Below are 23,080 nucleotides of genomic sequence, written 5' to 3'. Positions count from 1 at the left end.
TAGCAGAGAGCTGGATCAGAAGAGGAGCAGCGGGGACTAGAACCAGCACCCATATGGGATGCCGGCACCTCAGGCCAGGGTGTTAACCCACTGTGCCACAGCGCCAGCCCTCCCACTCCTTTTTCTTTAAACATCTTCTTTGAACTCTGTTATTTTTTACAGCTATGTTTCTAAACAATGTGTACATTTTTGAGTAATTTGAACATTGCCTTTTGCATTCCTATTGAGACAGATAGGATTTTAGCATTCTCATTCTTACCCTTTTCACATCCTTTAAATGGTCTTGGCTTACTTTTCTTCCAGATCAATAATCAAAATACACACTTGAGGGGCCGGCACTGTGTCGTACTAGGTAAAGCCACCACCTGCAGTGTTGGCATTCCATATTGGCGCTGGTACAAGTCCTGGCTACTCCACTTCCAATGCAGGTCTCTACTATGGCCTCAGAAAATAGAAAAAGGTCCAAGTCCTTGGGCCCCTGTACCCACATGGGAGACCTGGAAGAAGCTCCTGCTTCAGATCCGCCCAGCTCTGGCCGTTGCGTCTATTTGGGGAGTGAATCAGCAGATGGAAGCCTCTGCCTCTCTGTGACTTATTTAATACATAAATAAGTCTTTAAAATATATATATACACACACACACATACACATACTAGAGTGGATGTTTAGCCTAGTGGTTAGGCACCCACCCCATTTTTGGGGGAAGTTGTTGAAAGTGCTCTCCTCTCCCATTCTCTACACTCACCCCTCTGCCCGATGTAGTTCCTCCTCTTTCCTTCCTTTCATTTTCCTCTTGTCTTTTAGAACAGCTCAGAATTTTCTCATGACAAGGTTAAGTAATAAACTCACTATCAGTTTATATTTAATTCATACTAAAAATAATAGATACCTAAAGCAACTTTTAGTGCTAGTATTTTTTAAAAATTTTTTAATTAATTTTTCTTTTTTTTAGAGTTCTTTCTTCCTTCCAGTAAATTGCTTTTTTTTTTTTTTTTTTTTTTTTAGTGCTAGTATATTTTCTAGAGCAAACTCTTTCATCTTAATTTCCTGAAAATCTGTTTAGCACCATGTAGATTTCACATGTCCTCCATTTTAATCCATGACAAATACAACTGGTTCTAGTTTGCCGTTGTGAATTTCTTCTGTGGCCATTACTCCAAGTCTACATCCCAGTTTCCTGGATGGTATTTCCAATATTCAAATATTGTTAAGATTTATTCTCTTGTTAAATTCTGGTTAATGACAGACTTTACTCTAAACAAGTAGGATATGGCTAGATCTGATTTAGTGCTTCCAGTCAAATGGGATCTGGTTACAGGCCCAGCTTCATTAGCTACAGGAAACTGATCTGTAGCCATTGAAGAGCTACAGCTTGATCCTCAATGGCCCCAAATACTTTGGAAACTGGGAGTAGGAGCAGAGACTGTTTCTAGTATCCACTTTCTAATTGTCATTGCTTGAATTTCCTGGCTTCAGCCTGGCCGAGGCCCAGCTCTTCTGGCCATTTGGGAAGTAAACCAGCAGGTGGAAGCTCTCTCTCTCTCCTCTCTGTGTAACTCTGATTTTCGAATAAATAATTTTTTAAAAAATGCTAAAACATTTTTAATAGCAGTATTTGCTTTTATTTAAAAAATATTTATTGGAGAGGCAGAGTTATTGACAGAAAGGAGGAGAGATAGAGAAGTCTTCCATCTTCTGGTTCATTCCCCAGATGGCTGCGATGGCTGCTGTTGGGCCAATCGGAAGCCAGTAGCCAGGAGCTGCTTCTGAGTCCCTCATGTGGGTGCAGGGGCCCAAGCACTTGGGCCATCTTCCACTGCTTTCCCAGGCCATTAGCAGGGAGCTGGATCAGAAGTGGAGCAACCAGTAGATGCCAGCACTGTAGGAAGAGGCTTAGTCCACTACACCACAGTCCTGGCCCCTAGAAGTATTTTTAAGATTTTTATTTTGTTTTATTTGAAAGGCAGAGTTACAGAGAGGCTGAGACAGAGAAAGAAATAGAGAGAGGTCTTCCATCTACTGGTTCACTTCCTAGGTGGCTGCAACAGCCAGAGCTGTGCTAATCCTAAGGCAGGAGCTTCTTCCAGGTCTCCCATGCCGGTGCAGGGGCCCAAGGACTTGGGGCATCTTCTACTGCTTTCCCAGGTCATAGCAGAGAGCTGGATTGGAAGTGGAGTAGCAGGAACTCGAACCTGTGCTCATATGGGATGCCGGCACTGAAGGCTGTGGCTTTACCTGCTATGCTATAGCGCTGGCCCCAAAGTATTTGCATTTAAGAAACACATTCTTGGGGCCGGCGCTGTGGCACAGTGGGTTAACGCCCTGGCCTGAAGCGCCAGCATCCCATATGGGTGCTGGTTTGAGACCCGGCTGCTCCACTTCCGATCCAGCTCTCTGCTGTGGCCTGGGAAAGCAGTGGAGGATGGCCCAAGTCTTTGGGCCCCTGCACCTGCATGGGAGACCCAGAGGAAGCTCCTGGCTCCTGGCTTCAGATCGGCACAGCTCTGGCCATTGCGGCCAGTTGGGGAGTGAACCAGCGGATGGAAGACCTCTTTCTCTCTCTCTGCCTCTCCTGTCTCTGTGTAACTGACTTTCAAATAAAAATAAATCTTAAAAAAAAGAAAAAAGAAAGAAACACGTTCTGGGTTGGCACTGTGCTGCAATAGGTTAATCCTTTGCGATGCCAGCATCCTTGGGCCCCTGCACCCATGTGGGAAACTGGGAAGAAGCACCTGGCTCCTGGCTTCAGATCCGCACAGCTCTGGCCATTGTGGCTCTTTGTGGAGTGAACCAGAAGATGGAAGCCCTCTCTCTCTCTGCCTCTCCTCTTTCTATGTAAGTCTACGTCTCAAATAAATAAATAAATAAATAAATCTTATTAAAAAAAAGAAGAAGAAGAAGAAACACATTCTTGAGGCCAGCTCCGTGGCGTAGTAGGTTAAGCCTCTGCCTGCAGCACCTGCATTGCCAGTTCAAGTCTCAGCTGCTTCACTCCCTATCCAGCTCCCAGCTCTGGCTATTGTGGCCATTTGGGAAGTGAACCAGCGGATGGTTTCTCTCTGTCTTTCCCTCTCTGCTTCTGTAACTCTGCCTCTCAAATAAACAAATCTCAAAAAAGAAAAAGGAAGAAAGGAAGTAAGATAGATGTTCATATTTGAGAGTTGAAATATATATTTTTGGTGCTGGCGCTGTGGCATAGTGGTTTAAGTCCTGGCCTGCAGCATTGGTATCCCATATTGGTGCTGGTTCAAGTCCTGGCTGTTCAACTTCCTATCCAGTTCCCTGCTAATGTGCCTGGGAGGGTAGTGGAGCATGGCCCAGGTCTTTGGGCCCCTGCACCTATGTGGGAGATCTGGAAGAAGCTCCTGGCTCCTGGCTTTGGATCAGCCTAGCTCTGGCCATTGTGGCCATTTGGGGAATGAACCAGCAGATGGAAGATATCTTTATCCTTCTCTCTCTGCAATTTAATATAAAATATGTATGCTTTTTAAAGATTTATTTATTTGCAAGGCAGAGTTAGGAAGAGGGAGATCTTCCATCTGCTGGTTCACTCCCCATATGACGCAGCTGCTAGAGGTGGGCCAGGGTCAGGCCAAAGCCAAGATCCCCATCTGTCATGTTGGTGACAGGAGCCCAAGTATTTGGGACATCATCTACTGCCTTCCTACTGCTTTCCCAGGGGCATTAGCAGGGATCTAGATAGGAAGTGGGACATCCAGGGCCAGAATCATTGCTCTGATTAAAAGATGTGGGCATTGCAAGAAGCGGCCTAACCCACTTTGCCACAGTGCTAGCCCCCAAGCGGTGTCTTACCTGCTACACCAAATGTCTTCCTCTCATTTGTTTCATTTTTACTTTCAGTTGTCAAGGATTTTCTTTTGTATATTTACAAATACAAAAATATTTACATGTTTCTAAACTTATATAGTGTTACAGAAAAAAAAAAAAGTCCATTGATTTTTTTTAAAGATTTATTTATTTGTTCGAAAGTCAAAGAGGGAGAGAGAGGCTTTCCATCTGATGGTTCACTCCCCAGCTGGCCCAATGGCCAGAGCTGCACCTATCAGGAGCCAAGAGCTTCTTGTGGGTCTCACACGTAGGTGCGGGGCCCAAGGACTTGGGCCATCCTCCACTGCTTCCCAGGCCACAGCAGAGAGCTGGATTGGAAGTGGAGCAGCCAGGTCTCAAACCGGTGCCCATATGGGATGCTGGCGCTTTAGGCCAGGGCATTAACCTGCTACGCCACAGCGCCAGCCCCCAGTGATACTTGTTAAAGCAAAGTAAGGAAGACTTTTTTCCAGAGTTGAAGGGCTTGTCTTGATGGGTGCAGGGTCCACTGCAGTGGAATTTTGCAGTAGAGAAGAGAGATTAGACTCAACTCTGAACACAGTATGAACAAATGGAAATTTAATCAGTGAGAAAGGTGAGGGATCATTGAGCAGCAGATTATTTTGGGGAAACCTCTGGATAAGACAATAGGATCCTTACTGAAGACAGGCCACAGTGATCAAACACCTGTGGGGTGGGTGTGGAGGTTGCTGAGGACAGAAAACCAATTGGTTATCCAAAGTAAGATATCGGGGACTAAAGGGTGGATTTTGGGTAAACTGGCTTAAGGATTTTTGCTAAAATTGGACTCTGTAGGGATGGAGATGTAAGCCTAAGGTTGAGAGGTTGACCTAGTTGAGATGATGGCTCAGAGGAGTCTAACAAAGTTTAACAAGAGACTGTCATATGCATGTGTAGTTTTGCTAGTTGTTGCCATATTCTTCCTAGCAATTACACCATTTTGGATTCCCACCAGTAATAATAGATGAGAATTTTTCTCCATAGCCTCAGGAAAAAAGTATGTTACAAAACTTGTGAACTTTTGACAATGTGATATGTGTGAAATGTCATCATAATATAGTTTCCATTATATTTCTCTTATTGTTGGTAAAACTGGGCATCTTTCCATACAGATGTGTTTAAGAGCCATTTGCTCTTCTCTAAAAAGTCTGTTCATATATGTTGACTGTTGTTAGCTGGCCTTTTTATTCTCTATACTTAATTCTTTATATATTGACCTTTTTTAGTTTAAAGACTTTTGTTTTGTTTGAAAGAGAGGGAAAGAGCAAGCGAATGAGTACTTCATCCATTGGTTTACTCTTCAAATGTCCATATTAGCTGGAACTGGAGTAGGCTGAAACTAGCAGCTGGAAACTCAGTCCACACCTCACATAAGAGTGACAGGGACCCAGGTGCTTGCCATCATCTGCTGCTTCCCAGGGTGTGCGTTATTAAGAAGCAAGAATCAGGCCGGCGCCGCGACTCACTAGGCTAATCCTCCGCCTAGCGGCGCCGGCACACCGGGTTCTAGTCCCGGTCGGGGCGCCGGATTCTGTCCCGGTTGCCCCTCTTCCAGGCCAGCCCTCTGCTGTGGCCAGGGAGTGCAGTGGAGGATGGCCCAGGTGCTTGGGCCCTGCACCCCATGGGAGACCAGGAAAAGCACCTGGCTCCTGGCTCCTGCCATCGGATCAGCGCGGTGCGCCGGCCGCAGCGCGCCAGCCGCGGCGGCCATTGGAGGGTGAACCAACGGCAAAGGAAGACCTTTCTCTCTGTCTCTCTCTCTCACTGTCCACTCTGCCTGTCAAAAAAAAAAAAAAAAAAAAAAAAAAAAAAAAAAAAAAAAAGAATCAGGAGCAAAGCTGTTTTTTTTTTTTTTTTTTTTTAATTTTATTTGAAAGAGTTACACAGAGAGAGGAGGAGAGGCAGAGAGAGAGAGGTCTTCCAACCTCTGGTTCACTCCCAGTTGGCCGCAACGGCTGGATTTTCTTCTGGTTCTCCCATGTAGGTGCAGAGGCCCAAGCACTTGGGCCGTCTTCTGTTTTCCCAGGCCATCAGCAGGGAGCTAGACTGGAAGTGGAGTAGCCAGGACCTATACAGGATGCCAGCACCACAGTTCTTATGCCTCCAAGGCTTTTTTTAAAGATAGACTTATTGGGGCCGATGCTGTGGTGTAGCAGGTAAAGCAACCATCTGCAGTGCCAGCATCCTATATGGGTGCCAGTTCGAGTCCTGGCTGCCCCACTTCCCATCCAGCTTTCTGCTATGGCCTGGGAAAGCAGTGGAAGATGGCACAAGTCCTTGGGCCCCTGCACCCGCGTGGGAGACCTGGAGGAAGCTTCTGGATCCTGGCTTCAGATTGGTGTAGCTCCAGCCATTGTGACCAATGGGGAAGTGAACCACTGGATGGAAGACCTCTCTCTTTCTGTGTGTGTGTGTGTGTGTGTCTGCCTCTGCCTCTGCCTCTCCTTTTTCTTTGTAACTCTGACTTTCAAATAAAAATAAATCTTTTTTAAAAAATAAGATTTATTTATTTGAAAGGCAGAGTGACAGAGACAAATCTGTCTGCTAGTTCATTCCCCAGATGGCTGCAGCAGCTAGATCTGGGCCAGGCAAAAGCCCAGAACCATGAACTCTGTCCTGGTCTTCACATGGATGACAGCAACCCAAGTGTATGGGCCCACTTCTGCTGCCTTCCCAGGATCATTAGCAGAAAGCTGGGTCAGAAGTGGAGCATCCAGGACACCGATATGGGATGCCAGTGTTGTAAGCAGCAGCTTAGCCTGATGTACCACAATACTGGCCCCCTGTCCAAGACATGTTGATCACCTCAAACAAAAACTGTTTCCATTAAGCAAAAATTGCTCATTCTCCCACGGACCCCTGATAACCTCTGTTCTGCTTTCTAGATATTTCATGTATCTGGATCATAGTTTACTTGTCCTTTTGTATTTAGCTTATTCATTTGACATCATGTTTTCAAGATTCATATATGGTGTAGCATGTATTAGATTTTCATTCCTATTTATAGCTGAATTGTTTGTATATACCACATTTTGGTTATTTGTTCATCTGTTGATGGATATTTGGGTTTTGCTACCTTTTGACTCTTATGAATAATGGCTGTAACCACCAAACTCTTTTCCTTGGCAGCTACAACATTTCACATTCCTACCAGCAGAGTAACAGTGCCACAGGGGTGGCAGGGCCCCAAATACTTGGACCATCTTCCACTGTCTTCCTAGGTGCATTAGCAGGAAGCTGGATGGGAAGTGGAGCAGCCAGGACTAGAACTGTCAGTCTGGTATGGGATGCTGGTGTAGCTAGCCGTGGCTTAACTACCTGCTATGCCACAACCCCGGTTCCAGCCTACCATTTTCAAATTGCCTTTTACTTTTTCCTCCCTCCCTCCCTCCCTCCAAGATTGATTGATTGATTGATTGATTTGAAAGGGTCACAGAGACAAATCTTCCATATACTGGTTCACTCCCCTAGATGGTCACAATGGCCAGTGCTGGGTCAGGCCCAAGCCAGGAACTTTATCCTGGTATCCCATGTGGGTGGCAGGGGCCCACAACACTTGGGCAATCTTCTGCTGCCCCTCCCAGGCCACTAGCAGGGAGGTAGATCAGAAGTGGAACATACAGAAAGCTAACTGGCACCCATACAGGATGCCAGTGTTGCAGGTGGCAGATTTACCTGCTGTACTACAATGCTGGCCCTGATTGTATGTTTCTTGATTCAGCTTTTACTTATAAACCTTCTTTGACTAACTTTTTTGAAAAAATTATTTTCATTTTTATTTGGAAGGCAGAGACAAAGAGAAATCTTACAGATGGTAGTTCACTTACCAAATGCCTTGAACAGCCAGGTCTGGGCCAGGCCAAAGCCAGGAGCCTGGACTCAATCTGGGTCCCCTTGTGGGTGGCAGGAATCCAAGCACCTGAGCTATTACATGTTGCCTACCATGATGCACAGCAGGAGTAAGCTGGATTGGAGGTGGAGTAGGGAGTGGAATTGAGATACTCCAGCATAGAATGCTGGCCACCCAAACGGCATCCTAACCTCTGCACCAAATGCCTTACCCTTCCCCAAATTACTTTTAAGGGATGTATATTATCCCATCAAGAATCTCTCCTACCATGACTCATTGGACATGTAGTTTATTTTCAGTTTTTCCTAACACATTGCTGTGATGGACAAACTTTGTGTGTATAATTTAATTCTTACTCTGTTTCTCAGCAATGTGGAAGATCAGGTTCAAAAATATGAATGTTCTGTAATATATAGATAACTTGTCAACTTTTCTCCCCAAAGACTCATGAGATTAGACCATATATTTATTTGCTGTTTTATTACTTTAAGTTAGAGATTGATTGAAATAGTTCATATATTTTGATTGCTGTTAAAGGTCATATCATTTTCTTCATTATGAGTTTTAGGAAGTTTGAGATTATCAAACTCAAATTTACTTTTTACTAGTACTTTATTTAAAGATGAAAATGACAGCTTTGAGTTTGATCACTTCTTTCTTTTTAGCTACTTTAGGATTGCATGATTACTGTCAAAGAATATTGATACATACATAGGAATGAATTTGTTTTAAATATCAAATTGATAATTTTAACTTTTGTTTATTTTTACAGTAAGACAAAAGAGAATGAAAGAAGTAGATAACCTTGAAAGTATAAAAGAAGAATGGTAAGTTAATTCATACTATGAATTTTTTGTTAATACTTTTGTTAGTATTTTTCTCACTTTTTTTTTTTTTTTTTTTTTTTTTTTTTTTTTTTTTTTTGACAGAGTGGACAGTGAGAGAGAGAGACAGAGAGAGAAAGGTCTTCCTTTGCCGTTGGTTCACCCTCCAATGGCCGCCGCTGCAGCCGGCGCACCGCGCTGATCCAATGGCAGGAGCCAGGAGCCAGGTGCTTTTCCTGGTCTCCCATGGGGTGCAGGGCCCAAGCACCTGGGCCATCCTCCACTGCACTCCCTGGCCACAGCAGAGGGCTGGCCTGGAAGAGGGGCAACCGGGACAGAATCCGGTGCCCCAACCGGGACTAGAACCCGGTGTGCCGGCGCCGCAAGGTGGAGGATTAGCCTATTGAGCCACGGCGCCGGCTAGTATTTTTCTCACTTTTATTATATTTTCTTTAAAAAAAATTTATGTATTTATTTATTTATTTGAAAGGCAGAATTACAGAGAGGGAGAGGCAGAGGCGGAAACAGAGAAGTCTTCCATTTGCTGGAAGATGGCCACAATGGTCAGGGCTAGGCCAGACTGAAGCCAGGAGTCAGGATCTTTATCCAGGTCTCCCACATGGGTGCAGGATCCCAAGCACTTGGGCCAGCTTCTGCTGCTTTCCCAAGGGATTGGAAGTGGAATAGCTGGGACCAAATCAGCACCCATATGGGATGCTGGCACTTCAGATGGCAGCTTAACCTGCCACACCACAGTGTAGGCCCCATATATTTCTTTTTTAAAGAGATTTATTTATTTATTTATTTATTTATTTATTTGAAAGTCAGAGAAATCTTCTATCCATTGGTTCACTTCCCAGATGGCTGCAACAGCCAGGGCTGGGTCAGGCCAAAGCCAAGAGCTTCTTCCACGTCTCCCACTTGTGGGTGGCAGGGGCCCAATACTTGGCCATCTTCTGCTGCTTTTCCCAGGCCATTATTAGGGAGCTGGATTGAAAGTGGAGCACCCAGGACATGAACTGGTATCCATATAGGAAGCCAGTATTGCAGGAGGTGGCTTTACCTGCTATACCACAATGCCAGCACCCTATCTATCTATCTACCTATCTATCTATCTATCTATATTTATTAAGATTTATTTTTTTTTTTTTTTTTTTTTTTTAATTTGAAAGGCATTTATGGAGAGGCAGAGAGAAAGAGACAGACCCAGACCTTCCATCTACTGGTTCATTTCCCAAATAGCCACAACATCTAGGACTGAGCCAGGCTGAAACCAGGAGCCTGGAACTTGATCTAGGTCTGCCACTTGGGTGACAGTGGCCCAAGTACTTGGGCTGTCTTCCACTGCTTTTCCAGGAGCATGAGCAGGGAGCTAGATTACCAGAAGAGGAGCAGCCGGGACTAGAACCGGCACCCATATGGGATGCCAGCGCCTCAGGCCAAGGCTTTAACCCTCTGTGCCACAGCGCAGTCCCCAGGGAGCTAGATCATAAGTGGAGCAGCCAGGACTCAAACCAATGCTTATGTGGGATGCGGGCATTACAGGTGACAACTTAACCCACTGTACCACATGCTAGTCTGCTCCTTGTTTTTAATTCTATTACACTGACAGAGAAAGTAAGTTTTTTTTTTTAAGATTTATTTTATTTATTTGAAAGACAGAGTTACACAGAGAGAGGTAGAGACAGAGAGAGAGGTCTTCTACCTGCTGGTTAACTCCCCAGATGGCCGCAACGGCCGGAGCTGTGCCTATCCGAAGCCAGGAGCCAAGAGCTGCTTCTGGGTTTCCCACGTGGGTGCAGGGACCCAAGCACTTGGGCCATCCTCTACTGTTATCCCAGGCCATAGCAGAGAGCTGGATCAGAAGAGGAGCAGCCAGGACTAGAACCGGTGTCCAAATGGGATGCCAGCGCTTCAGGCCAAGGCATTAACCCACTGCGCCACAGCGCCAGCCCCAGTAAGTTTTTTAAATATTTATTTTATTTGAAATGGTTACAGAGAGAGGTAGAGTCTGGGCGGCGGCGGGTGTGTGTGTCTTTCATCAGCTGGTTCACTTTCCAAATGGCCACAATGGCCAGAGCTGAGTTGATCCTAAGCCAGGTGCCAGAAGTTTCTTCCGGGTCTCCCATGTGGTGCAGGGGCCCAAGGACTTGGGCCATCCTCTGCTGCTTCTCCAGGCACATTAGTAGGGAGCTGAATTGGAAGTGGAGCAGCTGGGACTCGAACCAGTGCCCATATGGGATGTTGGCACTGCAGGCTAGGACTTTAACCCACTGCACCACAGCACCTGCCTTGAGAAAGTAAGTTTTAATTGTGTATGACTACCTCAGTAAAAACACAGTAGTACTATATCTTGAAACAATTTTTGAATTAAATTTTGAACAGATTTACTGAGGTTACCAAATCTTTTTGTTATTTGTAAAAAAAAAAATGACAACCTTCTGTTCACACATTACTTCTGTTAAGGAAGAATTTTTTTGTTGTTGTTCTCTTTTTTTTTTAATTTTTTTATTATTATTATTTTTTTTTTTTTTTGACAGGCAGAGTGGACAGTGAGAGAGAGAGAGAAACAGAGAGAAAGGTCTTCCTTTGCTGTTGGTTCACCCTCCAATGGCTGCCATGGCCGGCGCACTGCGCTGATCCAAAGGCAGGTGCCAGGTGCTTCTGCTGGTCTCCCATGGGGTGCAGGGCCCAAGCACCTGGGCCATCCTCCACTGCACTCCCTGGCCACAGCAGAGGGCTGGCCTGGAAGAGGGGCAACCGGGACAGAATCCGGCGCCCCGACCGGGACTAGAACCCGGTGTGCCGGCGCCGCAAGGCGGAGGATTAGCCTAGTGAGCCGCGGCGCCGGCCAGGAAGAATTTTAAATAACTTTTATCTTCTTGGCCTCTTGTTAGTCCATCTTGCCAGAGAAACCTAGCTTTGAACCTCATTTCTACCTTGTCTGACCTCTCTGGCCTGGACAACTAAGGTAGATTGTTTTAAAAAAAATTTTGTTTATTTTTATCTGAAAGAGTTAGAGAGGGAAGGATAGATACAGGGAGAGAGAGAAATCTTCCATCTGCTGGTTCATTCCCCAAGTGGCTTCAATGACTGGGGCTGGGCCACGCCAAAGCCAGGGGCTTCACCTAGGTCTCCCACATGGGTAGCAGGGGTTCAAATACTTGGACCATTATCTTCTGCTTTTTCCAGGCCATTAGAAGGGAGCTGGATCAGAAGTGGAGCAGCTAGAACACAAACCAGCACCCATATGGGATGCTGGGGTTGTAGGTAACGACTTTACCCATTACCCCACAAAGCAGGCCCCAGGTAGACTATTTGATCATCGCTATCTATAAAACAGGGACATAACCACTACCTACCAGAAAGGTTTTTTGAGAATTATGTAGAGTATATAAAGAAAGCACTTAGCATAGTGTTGTCACTCATGTATCAGGCACTCAATAAAAAGTAGGTACAAAGTTTGTTGTTCATATCATAGATATTTTATTCTAATTTATTTGAGATGAAATACTTCTTTTGTATTGTACTTTTCTTTTATTGCAACCCATCAGAGAGGATAGAAAGTTTATACTTTATACTTAGAAATTCCTTACACCAAGCAAATGTTATTTTTAACTTGGGTCTTTTTATTTGAAGAGTTACTTATTTATTTGAAAGGCAGGGTGAGAGATCTTCCATATGTTGGTTCGCCAAACGCCTGCAAACGCCTGCAATAGCTGGGGGTGAGCCAGGCAAAGCCAGAAGCCAGGAACTCCATTCAGGTCTTCCATGTGGGTGGCAGGGGTCCAAGCACTTGAGTCGTCATCTGCCTCTTTCCAGAGTACATTGGCAGGAAGATGGGTTGGTAGTAGAGTAGCTGCGACTCCAACCTTCCCTCTGATATGGGGTTCAGTTGTTTCACATGGCGGCTTAAGCCACTGTGCCATAATGCTTTCCCCTGAGCTTTTTTTTTTTTTTCATCTCTTGGCTATTTGTATGTCTTCTTTTGAATAGTGTCTGTTTAGATCTGCCCATTTTTAATTGTATTATTTCTGTATTTTGCTATTGAGTTTGAGTTCCTTATATAATTTGGCTATTAAACCTTTGTCAGATGCATCACTTGTAGATGTTTCCTCCTGTTCTGTAGGTTTTGTTCCCTCTGTTGATTCCTTTGCTGTGCAGAAGCTCTTTAGATGGATCAAATCGCATTTGTCTATTTTTGCTTTTGTTTTCTATGCTTTTGAAATCTGAGCCCAAAAATCCTCACCCATTCTAGTGTCCTGAAGCATCTCCCTGTTCTAGTAATTTCCAAGTTTCAGGCCTTACATTTAGATTTTATTTTGAATTGATTTTTGTACATAGAGATGGGGTCTAGTTTCATTCTTCTCTGTGTGGACATCCAGCTTTCGCAGCACCAGTTATTGAAAGATTGTCCTCTTCCTGGTGTGTGTTCCGTAGCATCTTTACCAAGAATCAGTAGTGGGTGCTTGGCACAGAGTTATGTGCGATGCTGCTTGGGATGCCTGTATGCCATATCGGAGTGTCTGTGTTCAAGTCCTTGCTCTGATGCTCTGCTTCTGATTGCAGCTTCCTACTGATGCATCTCCTGGAAGAGGCAACAGGTACTAGCGTCAAGTACTAGCGTCCCTAAAACCCACTAGGAGACCCAAACTGAGTTCCTGGCTCCTGGCTTTGGCAGGCACTTGGAAAGTGAACCAGTAAACTAGACAGAAGATCTCTCTCTCATCTCCGGCACTTTGCCTTTCAAGTAATGAAATAAACATTTAAAGACTTTTTTATAAAAGATCAGTTGGCTGTAGGTGTATGGCACACAGAGATCTTTAATCTGCTGGTTCACTGCCCAAACGCCTTCCATAGCCAGGGCTATATCTGGTCTCCAGAAACTCAGTCTTGGTCTCCCTTGTGGGAGGCAGGGACACAATTACCTGAGCCATTATCTGCTGCCCCCCAGGGTGCACATTAGAAGGAAGTCAGAACCAGGTATTGAACCCAGGTACTCCATTATGGGACATGGGCATCTTTTAAATTTCTTACTTAATTTTAATTTTATTTGAGAAACAGAGACAGAGATCTTACATCTGTTGGTTCACTGCCCATATGCCTACAATAGCCCATGCTGGCCAGAGGGAAGCCAGGAGCCCAAAACTCAGTCTGGTTCTCTCACATGGGTAGCAGGGACCCAGCAGCTTGAGCCATCATCTGCTGCCTCTCAGCATATGCCTCAGTAAGCTGGAATCAGCAGTAGAGCCAGGACTCTATTCCAGATGCTCCAACGTAGAATGTGGGCCGAGTAACGACTTAACTGTTGTGCCAAATATCTACCCCCTAAACCCAAACAGCTTTTTTTTTTTTTTTTTGATTCATTTATTTATTTGAAAGGCAGAGTTACACAGAGGCGGGGGGGCGGGGGGTAGAGACAGAGAGAGAGAAACTCTTCCATCTGCTGGTTCATTCCCCAAATGGTCACAATGGTCAGAGTTGGGCAGATCTGAAGCAGGAGCCAGGAGCTTCTTCAGGGTCTCCTACATGGGTGCAGGACCCCAAGGATTTGGGCCATCTTCGGCTTTCCCAGGCCATGGTAGAGAGCTGGATCAGAAGTGGAGCAGCCAGGACTCAAACCAGTGCCCATATGGGATGCCAGCACTGCAGGCTATGGCTTTACCCAATACGGCACAGCGCTGGCCCCTAAACCCAGGCAGTCTTAGCTAGCGTCTTATTGTTAGACTAAACACCTAATTCTCACACTGATTTTGATTATGGCAGTCCAGGTACTAGATTATAAGACTAAGGTATGGACTTAATTCACACTTCTACCAAGTGGAAAGTTAGGTATCTCTCTCCATGTGTGCTGCTTGGAGCTGGGGGATGAGTGACAGAGCCAGCTCTCTCCTTCCTGCTTTTTTCAATGTGTCTTTCCTATTGTACTAAAACCAGACTCATGTAGCCTCCATCATCCTTCTGAAGGCAACTTGGTTTATGAATAGTTGTTCACATTGTTGGTTTCTAGGGAAAGGATCACCCAAGTATGTTTACTCAGCTGCCATCCTGCCAGAAGCTCCCTCGCTTTCTTTTCTTTCTTTCTTTTTTTTAATATTTATTTATCTATTTGAGTGGTAGGGTTACAGAGAGAGGGAAATACAGAGAGATCTTCCATCCCCTGGTTCACTCCCTAAATGACCTCAACGTCTGGAGCTGGGCTGAACCGAAGCCAGGCCATCAACAGGGAGCTGGATCAAAAGTGGAGCAGCCGGGACTCATACTGTCACCCACATGGGATGCCAGCCAGCACTACTGAAAGAGGCCCAACCCACTATGCCACAGCAGCAGCCCCCACTTTTTTTTTTTTTATGACCTGTATTTGTTTATTAAGTTATTTTTTAAGACTCTTTAAAAATATTTTATTTGAAAGGCAGGAGGGAGGAGGAAGATCCACTGGGTTGCTCTCCAAATTCCTATAATAGCCAGGTCTGGCCAGGCCAAAGCCAGGAGCCTGGAACTCATCCAGGTTTCCTGTGTGGATATCAGGGACCCAACTCTTTGGGTCATTACCTGCTGCCTCCTGTGTACACATTAGAAGGAAGCCAGATTCAGGAGTGGAGCTAGGACTTGAGCCCCAGTGTGCTGCTATGGGATGCAGGTGACCCAAATGGCATTTAAACTACCGCACCAAGCACCCACCCCAGTAAACTTTAAGAACAATTTTAGGTTTACAGAAGAATTGAGCAGAAAGTACAGCAAGTTCCCATATCACCTCCCCTGTCACACAAACATATATTTTCTCGTTACTAACATCTTATATTGGTGCGTTATGTTTATTAAATTTGAGAATATTGATACAGCATTATTTTTATCAGGTTGCTTGCAGATAATTAATTAATTAGGAAGATAAAAGAACCATCTCCTGGCCGGCACCGCGGCTAACTAGGCTAATCCTCCGCCTTGCAGCGCCGGCACACCAGGTTCTAGTCCCAGTCGGGGCACCAGATTCTGTCCCAGTTGCCCCTCTTCCAGGCCAGCTCTCAGCTGTGGCCAGGGAGTGCAGTGGAGGATGGCCCAAGTGCTTGGGCCCTGCACCCCATGGGAGACCAGGAGAAGTACCTGGCTCCTGCCATCGGATCAGCGCAGTGCGCTGGCCGCAGCGCGCCGGCCGTGGCGGCCATTGGAGGGTGAACCAACGGCAAAGGAAGACCTTTCTGTCTGTCTCTCACTGTCCACTCTGCCTGTCAAAAAAATAAATAAATAAAATTAATAATAATAATAATAATAATAAAGAAACTAAAAAAAAAAAAAAGAACCATCTCCCATTCACTGGTTCACTCCCAACATGCCCACAATATCTGGGGTAGGCCAGGCACCCGGAACCCAATCTGAGTCTCCAACATGGGTGACAGTGACTAAACTACTCAGCTATCATCTTCCAGAGAACAGAACCAGGACTCAAGTCCAGGCACTTTGACATGGGATGTGAACGTACCAAGCAGTGGCTGAACCGCTGCACCAAACTCCTGCCCCAACACATTATTATTAAACATATTTTGCATTTGGATTCACTCTGCATTGCACAGTTCTATAGAGTTTGATAAATGTTATTGTAAACGATGCTGTGTTTTTTAATTTTAAATGCCAACTCTTCATTGCTAGTATATAGTAAAGCCCTTGACTTTGTATATTAACCTTGTATTCTGCAGTCTTCATATAATTGCTTATTAGTCCCAGGAGTTTTTGTTGTTGTTGATTCTTTTGGATTTTCTGCATACAGAAGATCGGTGAACAAAGATAGTTTTATTTCTTCCTTCCTAATCTATATACCTTTTATTTCCTTTTCTTATCCTACCAAATTTAGCTAATACAACATTGATGTGATATGATGAGAGGGAACATCCTTGTTCTATTCATAATCTTTAAGGGGAAAACACCTAGTGTGAGGTTAGCTGTAGGTTTTTGTAGACAATTTTTTTCTCTTTAATATTTATTTACTTATTTGAAAGGCAGAGTTTTAGAGAAAGAGGGAGGAAGGGAGAGAGAGAGATACTTTCCGTATACTTGTTCACTCCCCAAATAATGGCTGGGGCTGTTCTGTCTCAAGCCAGGAGACCAGAACTCCATCCAGGTCTCCTACTGGAGTTACAGGGGCCCAAGTACTTGGCCATCTTCTGCAGCTTTCCCATGCATAAGAACAGGGATCTGGATCAGAAGCAGAGCAGCCAGGACTTGAATCAGCACTCCAGTATGGGATGCTGGTATCACAGGCAGCAGCCACAGTGCTGCCTCCTGTAGATATTCGTTATCAAGTTGAAAAGTTCCTGTTTCTAGTTAGCGGTTTCATCATGCATGGGTGTTGGGTATTGTCAATTGCTTTTTCCTCCATATGTTGATATGAATATTATCTTTTTCTTCTTTAGCTTTTTGATGGATTAATAGAGTTTCAAATGTTGAACTAGCCTTTCATCCCTAGAATAAGTTCTACTTGGTTATAGTCTATAATTGTTTTTACACATTGTTTTATTCAATTTGCTAATATTTTCTTGATGATTTTTCATCTGTGTTCGTGAGATATTTTCTGTCATTTTCCTTTCTTGTCCCCTCTTTGGTTTTAGCATGAGGGTAGTTCTGTCTTCGTAGGATGAGTTAGAATTGTTCTATTTTCTGGAAGAGATTGTACACAGTTGATATAATTTCTTCCTTAAATGCTTGGTAGGGTTCATCAATGGACTCATCTTCCTCTGGCACCTGCTATAGATTCTATTTCTTCTAGTGTGAGTTTTAGTAGATTGTACCTTTCAAGGAATTTGTCCATTTCATCTAAGTTAATCAGATTTGTGGGCATAGAGCTGTTCATACTGCCTATCTTTTTTTTTTTTTTTTTTTTTTGTCTACCAGGAGACTCTGAGACTCACCAGAGCCCCAGTTTCTGAACTATATCATAGAAGTACCTCTTGTTATAGTTGTATTCTGTTGTAGCTATTTCTTGCTGTGATGATACATAGTATACAGATGACATGACTCTGTATTTATCTGAATCTCTATAAGCATAGGCCATTTCTTATTTTTATTTGTCCACAACCACTATAATATATACTCAATGAATGAGTGACTTGATTCACATGATGAAATTTAATAGAATTTTTATACCAAATAGATAACATGAAAGAATAAAACTTCAGCTACTCGGGGTGCTCAGAAGAAAAAGTAGCAGAGAGCACAGTGGATGCTATATTACTGTCTGATATTTGAGAGTGAGTATGCCAGTGTATGCACTGATATTTACCATATGACCACATACAAGTTTTGTGTGGATCATCATTTAATCTTCACAGCAGCCGTGTGAGATAAGTAGCAGTGTCTGCATTTTACAGATGATGAAACCAAACCATGCAGAAGTTAATTTGCTTACACAGTGTCAGTGTTGACTTGTGAAGGCACCTAAACTCAGATGCTAACGCCTGGACTTTTGGACAGTTTGCTGCACTGCTGCACAGCCGTACTGATGGAAAGGAGGGGGAATCCCTGATACCATAAGAAATCCTCTTGAGGGGGCTGGTGCTGTGGCATAACGGGTTAAGCCACTTCCAACCCCAGCATCCCATGTGGGCACTGGTTCTAGTCCTGGCTGCTCCACTTCCAATCCAGCTTCCTGCTAATGGCTGGGGAAGACCAGGCCCATGCACTTGGAGACCCAGATGAAACTACTGGCTTCTGTCTGACCCAGCCGTGGCTGCTGCAGCCACTTGGGGAGTAAACTAGCAGATAGAGGATCTCTCTCTCTCTCTCTCCCCCTCTCTCTCCCCTCCCCCCTCCTCTCTTCCTCTCTCTCTCTCCCCCTCTCTTCCTCTCTCTGTGTAACTGTCTTTCTTTCTTTCTTTCTTTCTTTTTTTTTTTTGACAGGCAGAGTGGACAGTGAGAGAGACAGACAGAAAGGTCTTCCTTTGCCGTTGGCTCACCCTCCAATGGCCGCCGCGGCCGGCGCACCACACTGATCCGAAGGCAAGAGCCAGGTACTTATCCTGGTCTCCCATGGGGTGCAGGGCCCAAGTACTTGGGCCATCCTCCACTGCACTCCATGGCCACAGCAGAGAGCTGGCCTGGAAGAGGGGCAACCGGGACAGAATCCAGCGCCCCGACTGAGACTAGAACCCGGTGTGCCGGCGCCGCTAGGTGGAGGATTAGCCTAGTGAGCCACGGCGCCGGCCTGTGTAACTGTGTTTCAAACGGCCTGTGTAACTGTGTTTCAAATGAATAAATCTTTTTTAAAAAAAGAAAAGAAATATCTGGCCATGAGTGTTTCTGTGTAAGATGTATCCTGTCAGTGCTTTGGAAAAGGCAGAATTAATACTTTGTGATATTATGGAGTATTCTGAGAACACATAGAGAGCATTTCCTAGGGAAGTAAAAAACGTATACTTGAGTTAAAATATTTTCCTATCAGTGTTCTAATAATAATACAATGAGGGCTTTTTGAGAGACGTTCCAGTTCATACCTGTTAGAGTAACTGAGAAGAGAGCCTGAACTCCAGACAGGGAGGGAGCATTCCTTAACTAGAACATCACAGGTGGTCAGTAGTATTTCTTTTTCTTTTTTTTTTTTTTTTTTTTGTTTATTTGTTTAGGGTTTGCGAATCAGGATCTGACAATCAATGTCATAACAACAATCGACAGACGAATTGTGAGTATTTTGTTGACAGCCTTTTTGAGGAAGCACAGAAGGTTGGTGCCAAGTGCTTATCCCCCACTGAACAAAAGAAACAGGTAAAGAGCAATTTTTTTCTCTTCCATTATTCCTCAAAATATCAATCTTTTAGAAGCTCACTGAATGCTGAGCTGTTTTTTTTTAATAGTATGATCTTATTTATCCTTTTTACTGTGTAGATTTTGTGTGTTACAGAAACAGCTGTGGGTAAAAGTGCTGGTACCTCAGCAGGAACCAAGGCAGTGACAACAGATCGTACTAATAATTGTATTTCTTGTTTGCATTCCAAATATTAGTTTCAATTTGAAATGTCCTTAATGAAGCAGTGAAACTTGCACATTTCAGTATTCTGTGTGACAAAATGTTAACTGTACATAAAAGGCATTTCTCTCTTTTTTTTTTTTTTTAATTTTTTTGACAGGCAGAGTGGACAGTGAGAGAGACAGACAGAAAGGTCTTCCTTTGCCGTTGGTTCACCCTCCAATGGCCACCACAGCTGGCGCGCTGCGGCTGGCGCACTGCACTGATCCGATGGCAGGAACCAGGTACTTCTCCTGGTCTCCCATGGGGTGCAGGGCCCAAGCACTTGGGCCATCCTCCACTGCACTCCCTGGCCACAGCAGAGGGCTGGCCTGGAAGAGGGGCAACCGGGACAGAATCCGGCACCCCGACCGGGACTAGAACCCGGTGTGCCGGAGGATTAGCCTAGTGAGCCACAGCGCTGGCCAAGGCATTTCTATAATTTACAGAAATGTCTTGAAAAGTTCAGTTATTTAAGATAGTGAATGAACTGTCTGCTTTTTCATGGCATATGGTTTTTGCACAAAATAATGATTTACACATAGATTTTGGTTTTGCAGACCTAGATATTTGGCAGGCATTTTCTTACAATGAATGGAGTGAGCTTGGCACAACTTCTAATATTTGTTGCAAATGATTAGATTTTATTTAACCAACTTTCAATAAAAATGTGAATTTAGGAAAATTGCCACTGTACACTTGACACCTTCTCATAACTTAAAAGAACTTCCTGATGAAATCAGTGTCTTTTTAATGAATATAATTTTCAACTGTATAATGAAATATGTCAACATTTGTAAGATTCACTCAGAGAACCAGTATTTTCCAGATGACCAATAAATGATGTTATAAAATGATATATGAGTAAAAGAGCCAAACTGTCATATACTAAATGATTTTAATGGAGCAAGTTTATAAAAATATCGCTGATTGGTTTTAGATTCCACATGCAGATGGCTACTCAATTTTTCAGATACTGCCACTTATAAATGTCAAAGAAGAACATACTGAAAAGGCTACTAACATACTTTTATCAAAATAACATATCACAGCAGACTAAGAGCAGTAGTAATTTTCAGAATCTGACTTTTTGAAGTCAGACATCAAAAGGATTTAAGAAAAACCATTTCAAAACCTGTTGAAGTGAAATGGACACTATGAGAAAGAGTGACTTGATCAGCCCTTGTCCTGACTGTCAATGAACAACTTAATACTTTATCCCTTTTAGTAATTTTTTTGTTCTACTTAATACTATTGGTTGAACTCTTTAATTAACACACAGTTATTCTTGGGTGTTTAAATTTAACTGAAAAGTGATCCCTGTTAAATATAAGAATGGGAATAAGAGAGAGAGGAGATGTATAGTTTGGGAATGCTCAATCAGACTTGCCGCAAACGGTAGAGTTAGAAACGTGCCAGGGGATTTCAATTCAATCCCATCAAGGTGGCATGTTCCAATGCCATCTCACTAGTCCAAGTGATCAATTTCAGTTCACAGTTGATCATAATGAAAGGATTAAGAGTCAAAGGGGCCGGCACCGTGGCTCACTAGGCTAATCCTCCATCTTGCAGTGCCGGCACACCGGGTCTAGTACCAGTCGGGGCACGGATTCTGTCCTGGTTGCCCCTCTTCCAGGCCAGCTCTCTGCTGTGGCCAGGGAGTGCAGTGGAGGATGGCCCAAGTACTTGGGCCCTGCACCCCATGGGAGACCAGGAGAAACACCTGGCTCCTGCCATCAGATCAGCACGCTGCGCTGGCCGCAGCGCGCTGGCTGCGGCGGCCATTGGAGGGTGAACCAATGGCAAAGGAAGACCTTTCTGTCTGTCTGTCTCTCTCTCACTGTCCACTCTGCCTGTCAAAAACATAAAAAAAAAAAAAAAAGAGTTAAAGGGATCACGTAAACAAGACTGGTGTCTGCTAATACTAACTGATAGAATTAAAAAGGAGAGAACAATCCAACATGGGAAGGGGGATATAAGGCAGACTCATAGAATGGCAGATGTCCTAAACAGCACTCTGGCCTCAGAATCAGCCCTTAAGGCATTTGGATCTGGCTGAAGAGCCCATGAGAGTATTTTAGGCATGGAAAGCCAAGACACTCTGGCAAAATAAATAAATAAATAAATAAAAATAAATGAAAGATCTCAGTGAGATCCCAGTGGAAAGAACAGGCCATCAAAGAATGAGGTACCGTTCTCTGAAGGGAGGAGAGAACTTCCACTTTGACTATGACCTTGTCTAAATAAGATCGGAGTTGGCAAACTCAAAAGGCTTCCATACCCTTGGCAACTCATGACAAGAGCCTCAGGTGATTACTGACGCCATAAACAAGAGAATCAGTTGTTAGTCAACAACAGGAGTCACTGTGCACTTACTCCTCATGTAGGATCTCTGTCCTTAATGTGTTGTACAATGTGAATTAATGCTATAACTAGTACCCAAACAGTACTTTACACTTTGTGTGTCTGTGTGGGTGCAAACTGTTGAAATCTTTATTAATAGATACTAAATTGATCTTCTGTATATAAAGATAATTGAAAATGAACCTTGGTGTGAATGGAATGGGAGAGGGAGCGGGAGATGGGAGGGTTGCAGGTGGGAGGGAAGTTATGGGGGTGGGGGGAGCCACTGTAATGCAAAAGCTGTACTTTTTTTTTTTTTTTTTTTTTTTTTTTTTTTTTTTTGACAGGCAGAGTGGACAGTGAGAGAGAGAGAGACAGAGAGAAAGGTCTTCCTTTGCCATTGGTTCACCCTCCAATGGCCGCCGCGGCCGGCGCGCTGCGGCCGGCGCACCGCGCTGATCCGATGGCAGGAGCCAGGAGCCAGCTGCTTTTCCTGGTCTCCCATGGGGTGCAGGGCCCAAGCACCTGGGCCATCCTCCACTGCACTCCCTGGCCACAGCAGAGGGCTGGCCTGGAAGAGGGGCAACCGGGACAGAATCCGGCGCCCCGACCGGGACTAGAACCCGGTGTGCCGGCGCCGCTAGGCGGAGGATTAGCCTAGTGAGCCGCGGCGCCGGCCAAAAGCTGTACTTTGGAAATTTATATTTATTAAATAAAAGTTTTAAAAAAATAAAAACTTTTTCATTCTGATTTACATATAAGATTAGTTTAAAATTTCATCAAAGTTTAAGTTATAAAATTTAATGTATGGCGGGCTCATGTTGAAAAATAACTGCCCTGTTACTCCTTGGTCCTGATGCCTGTTTCCAAGAGGCAACCACTTGTGACTTAGCTCATTCTTTCAGGGTGAGCTTTGTGCTTTTGATAGTATACTAACAGTAATATTTCTTGATTTTATTTTAGATTCTGAAATTATGTATTGACTTTTTATTATAGAAAGTGAAGATTTAGCACTTTTTAATTTCTTTTTTATATATTTTTATTTAATAAATCTTATAATAAAAAAAAAAGGAGAGGGCCCGACACTGTGGCATAGCCAGTAAAGGAGCTGACTGCAGTGCTGGCATCACAAATGGGGGCTGGTTCAAGTCTTCACTGCTCCACTTCCAATCTAGCTCCCTGCTATGGCCTGGGAAAGCAGTGGAAGGTGGCTGAAATACTTGGG

General features: G+C 44.2%; 1 protein-coding gene across 1 annotated transcript in view; it reads left to right on the top strand.

The window, feature by feature from the left end:
* Positions 1-23,080, top strand: part of UBXN2A (UBX domain protein 2A) — a 55,196-nt gene that overhangs the window by 14,321 nt on the left and 17,795 nt on the right. Inside the window, exons 2-3 of the mRNA XM_008254795.4 lie at positions 8,471-8,525; positions 19,133-19,271. Of these exons, the coding sequence (XP_008253017.1) occupies positions 8,485-8,525; positions 19,133-19,271 (180 nt within the window). The 5' untranslated portion in view covers positions 8,471-8,484. The remainder of the gene's footprint in view (positions 1-8,470; positions 8,526-19,132; positions 19,272-23,080) is intronic.

Source organism: Oryctolagus cuniculus, chromosome 2, assembly GCF_964237555.1.
Source record: "Oryctolagus cuniculus chromosome 2, mOryCun1.1, whole genome shotgun sequence".
In the NCBI taxonomy this organism is placed as follows: Eukaryota; Metazoa; Chordata; class Mammalia; order Lagomorpha; family Leporidae; genus Oryctolagus; species Oryctolagus cuniculus.
This window is presented reverse-complemented; position numbering and strand designations above follow the sequence as displayed.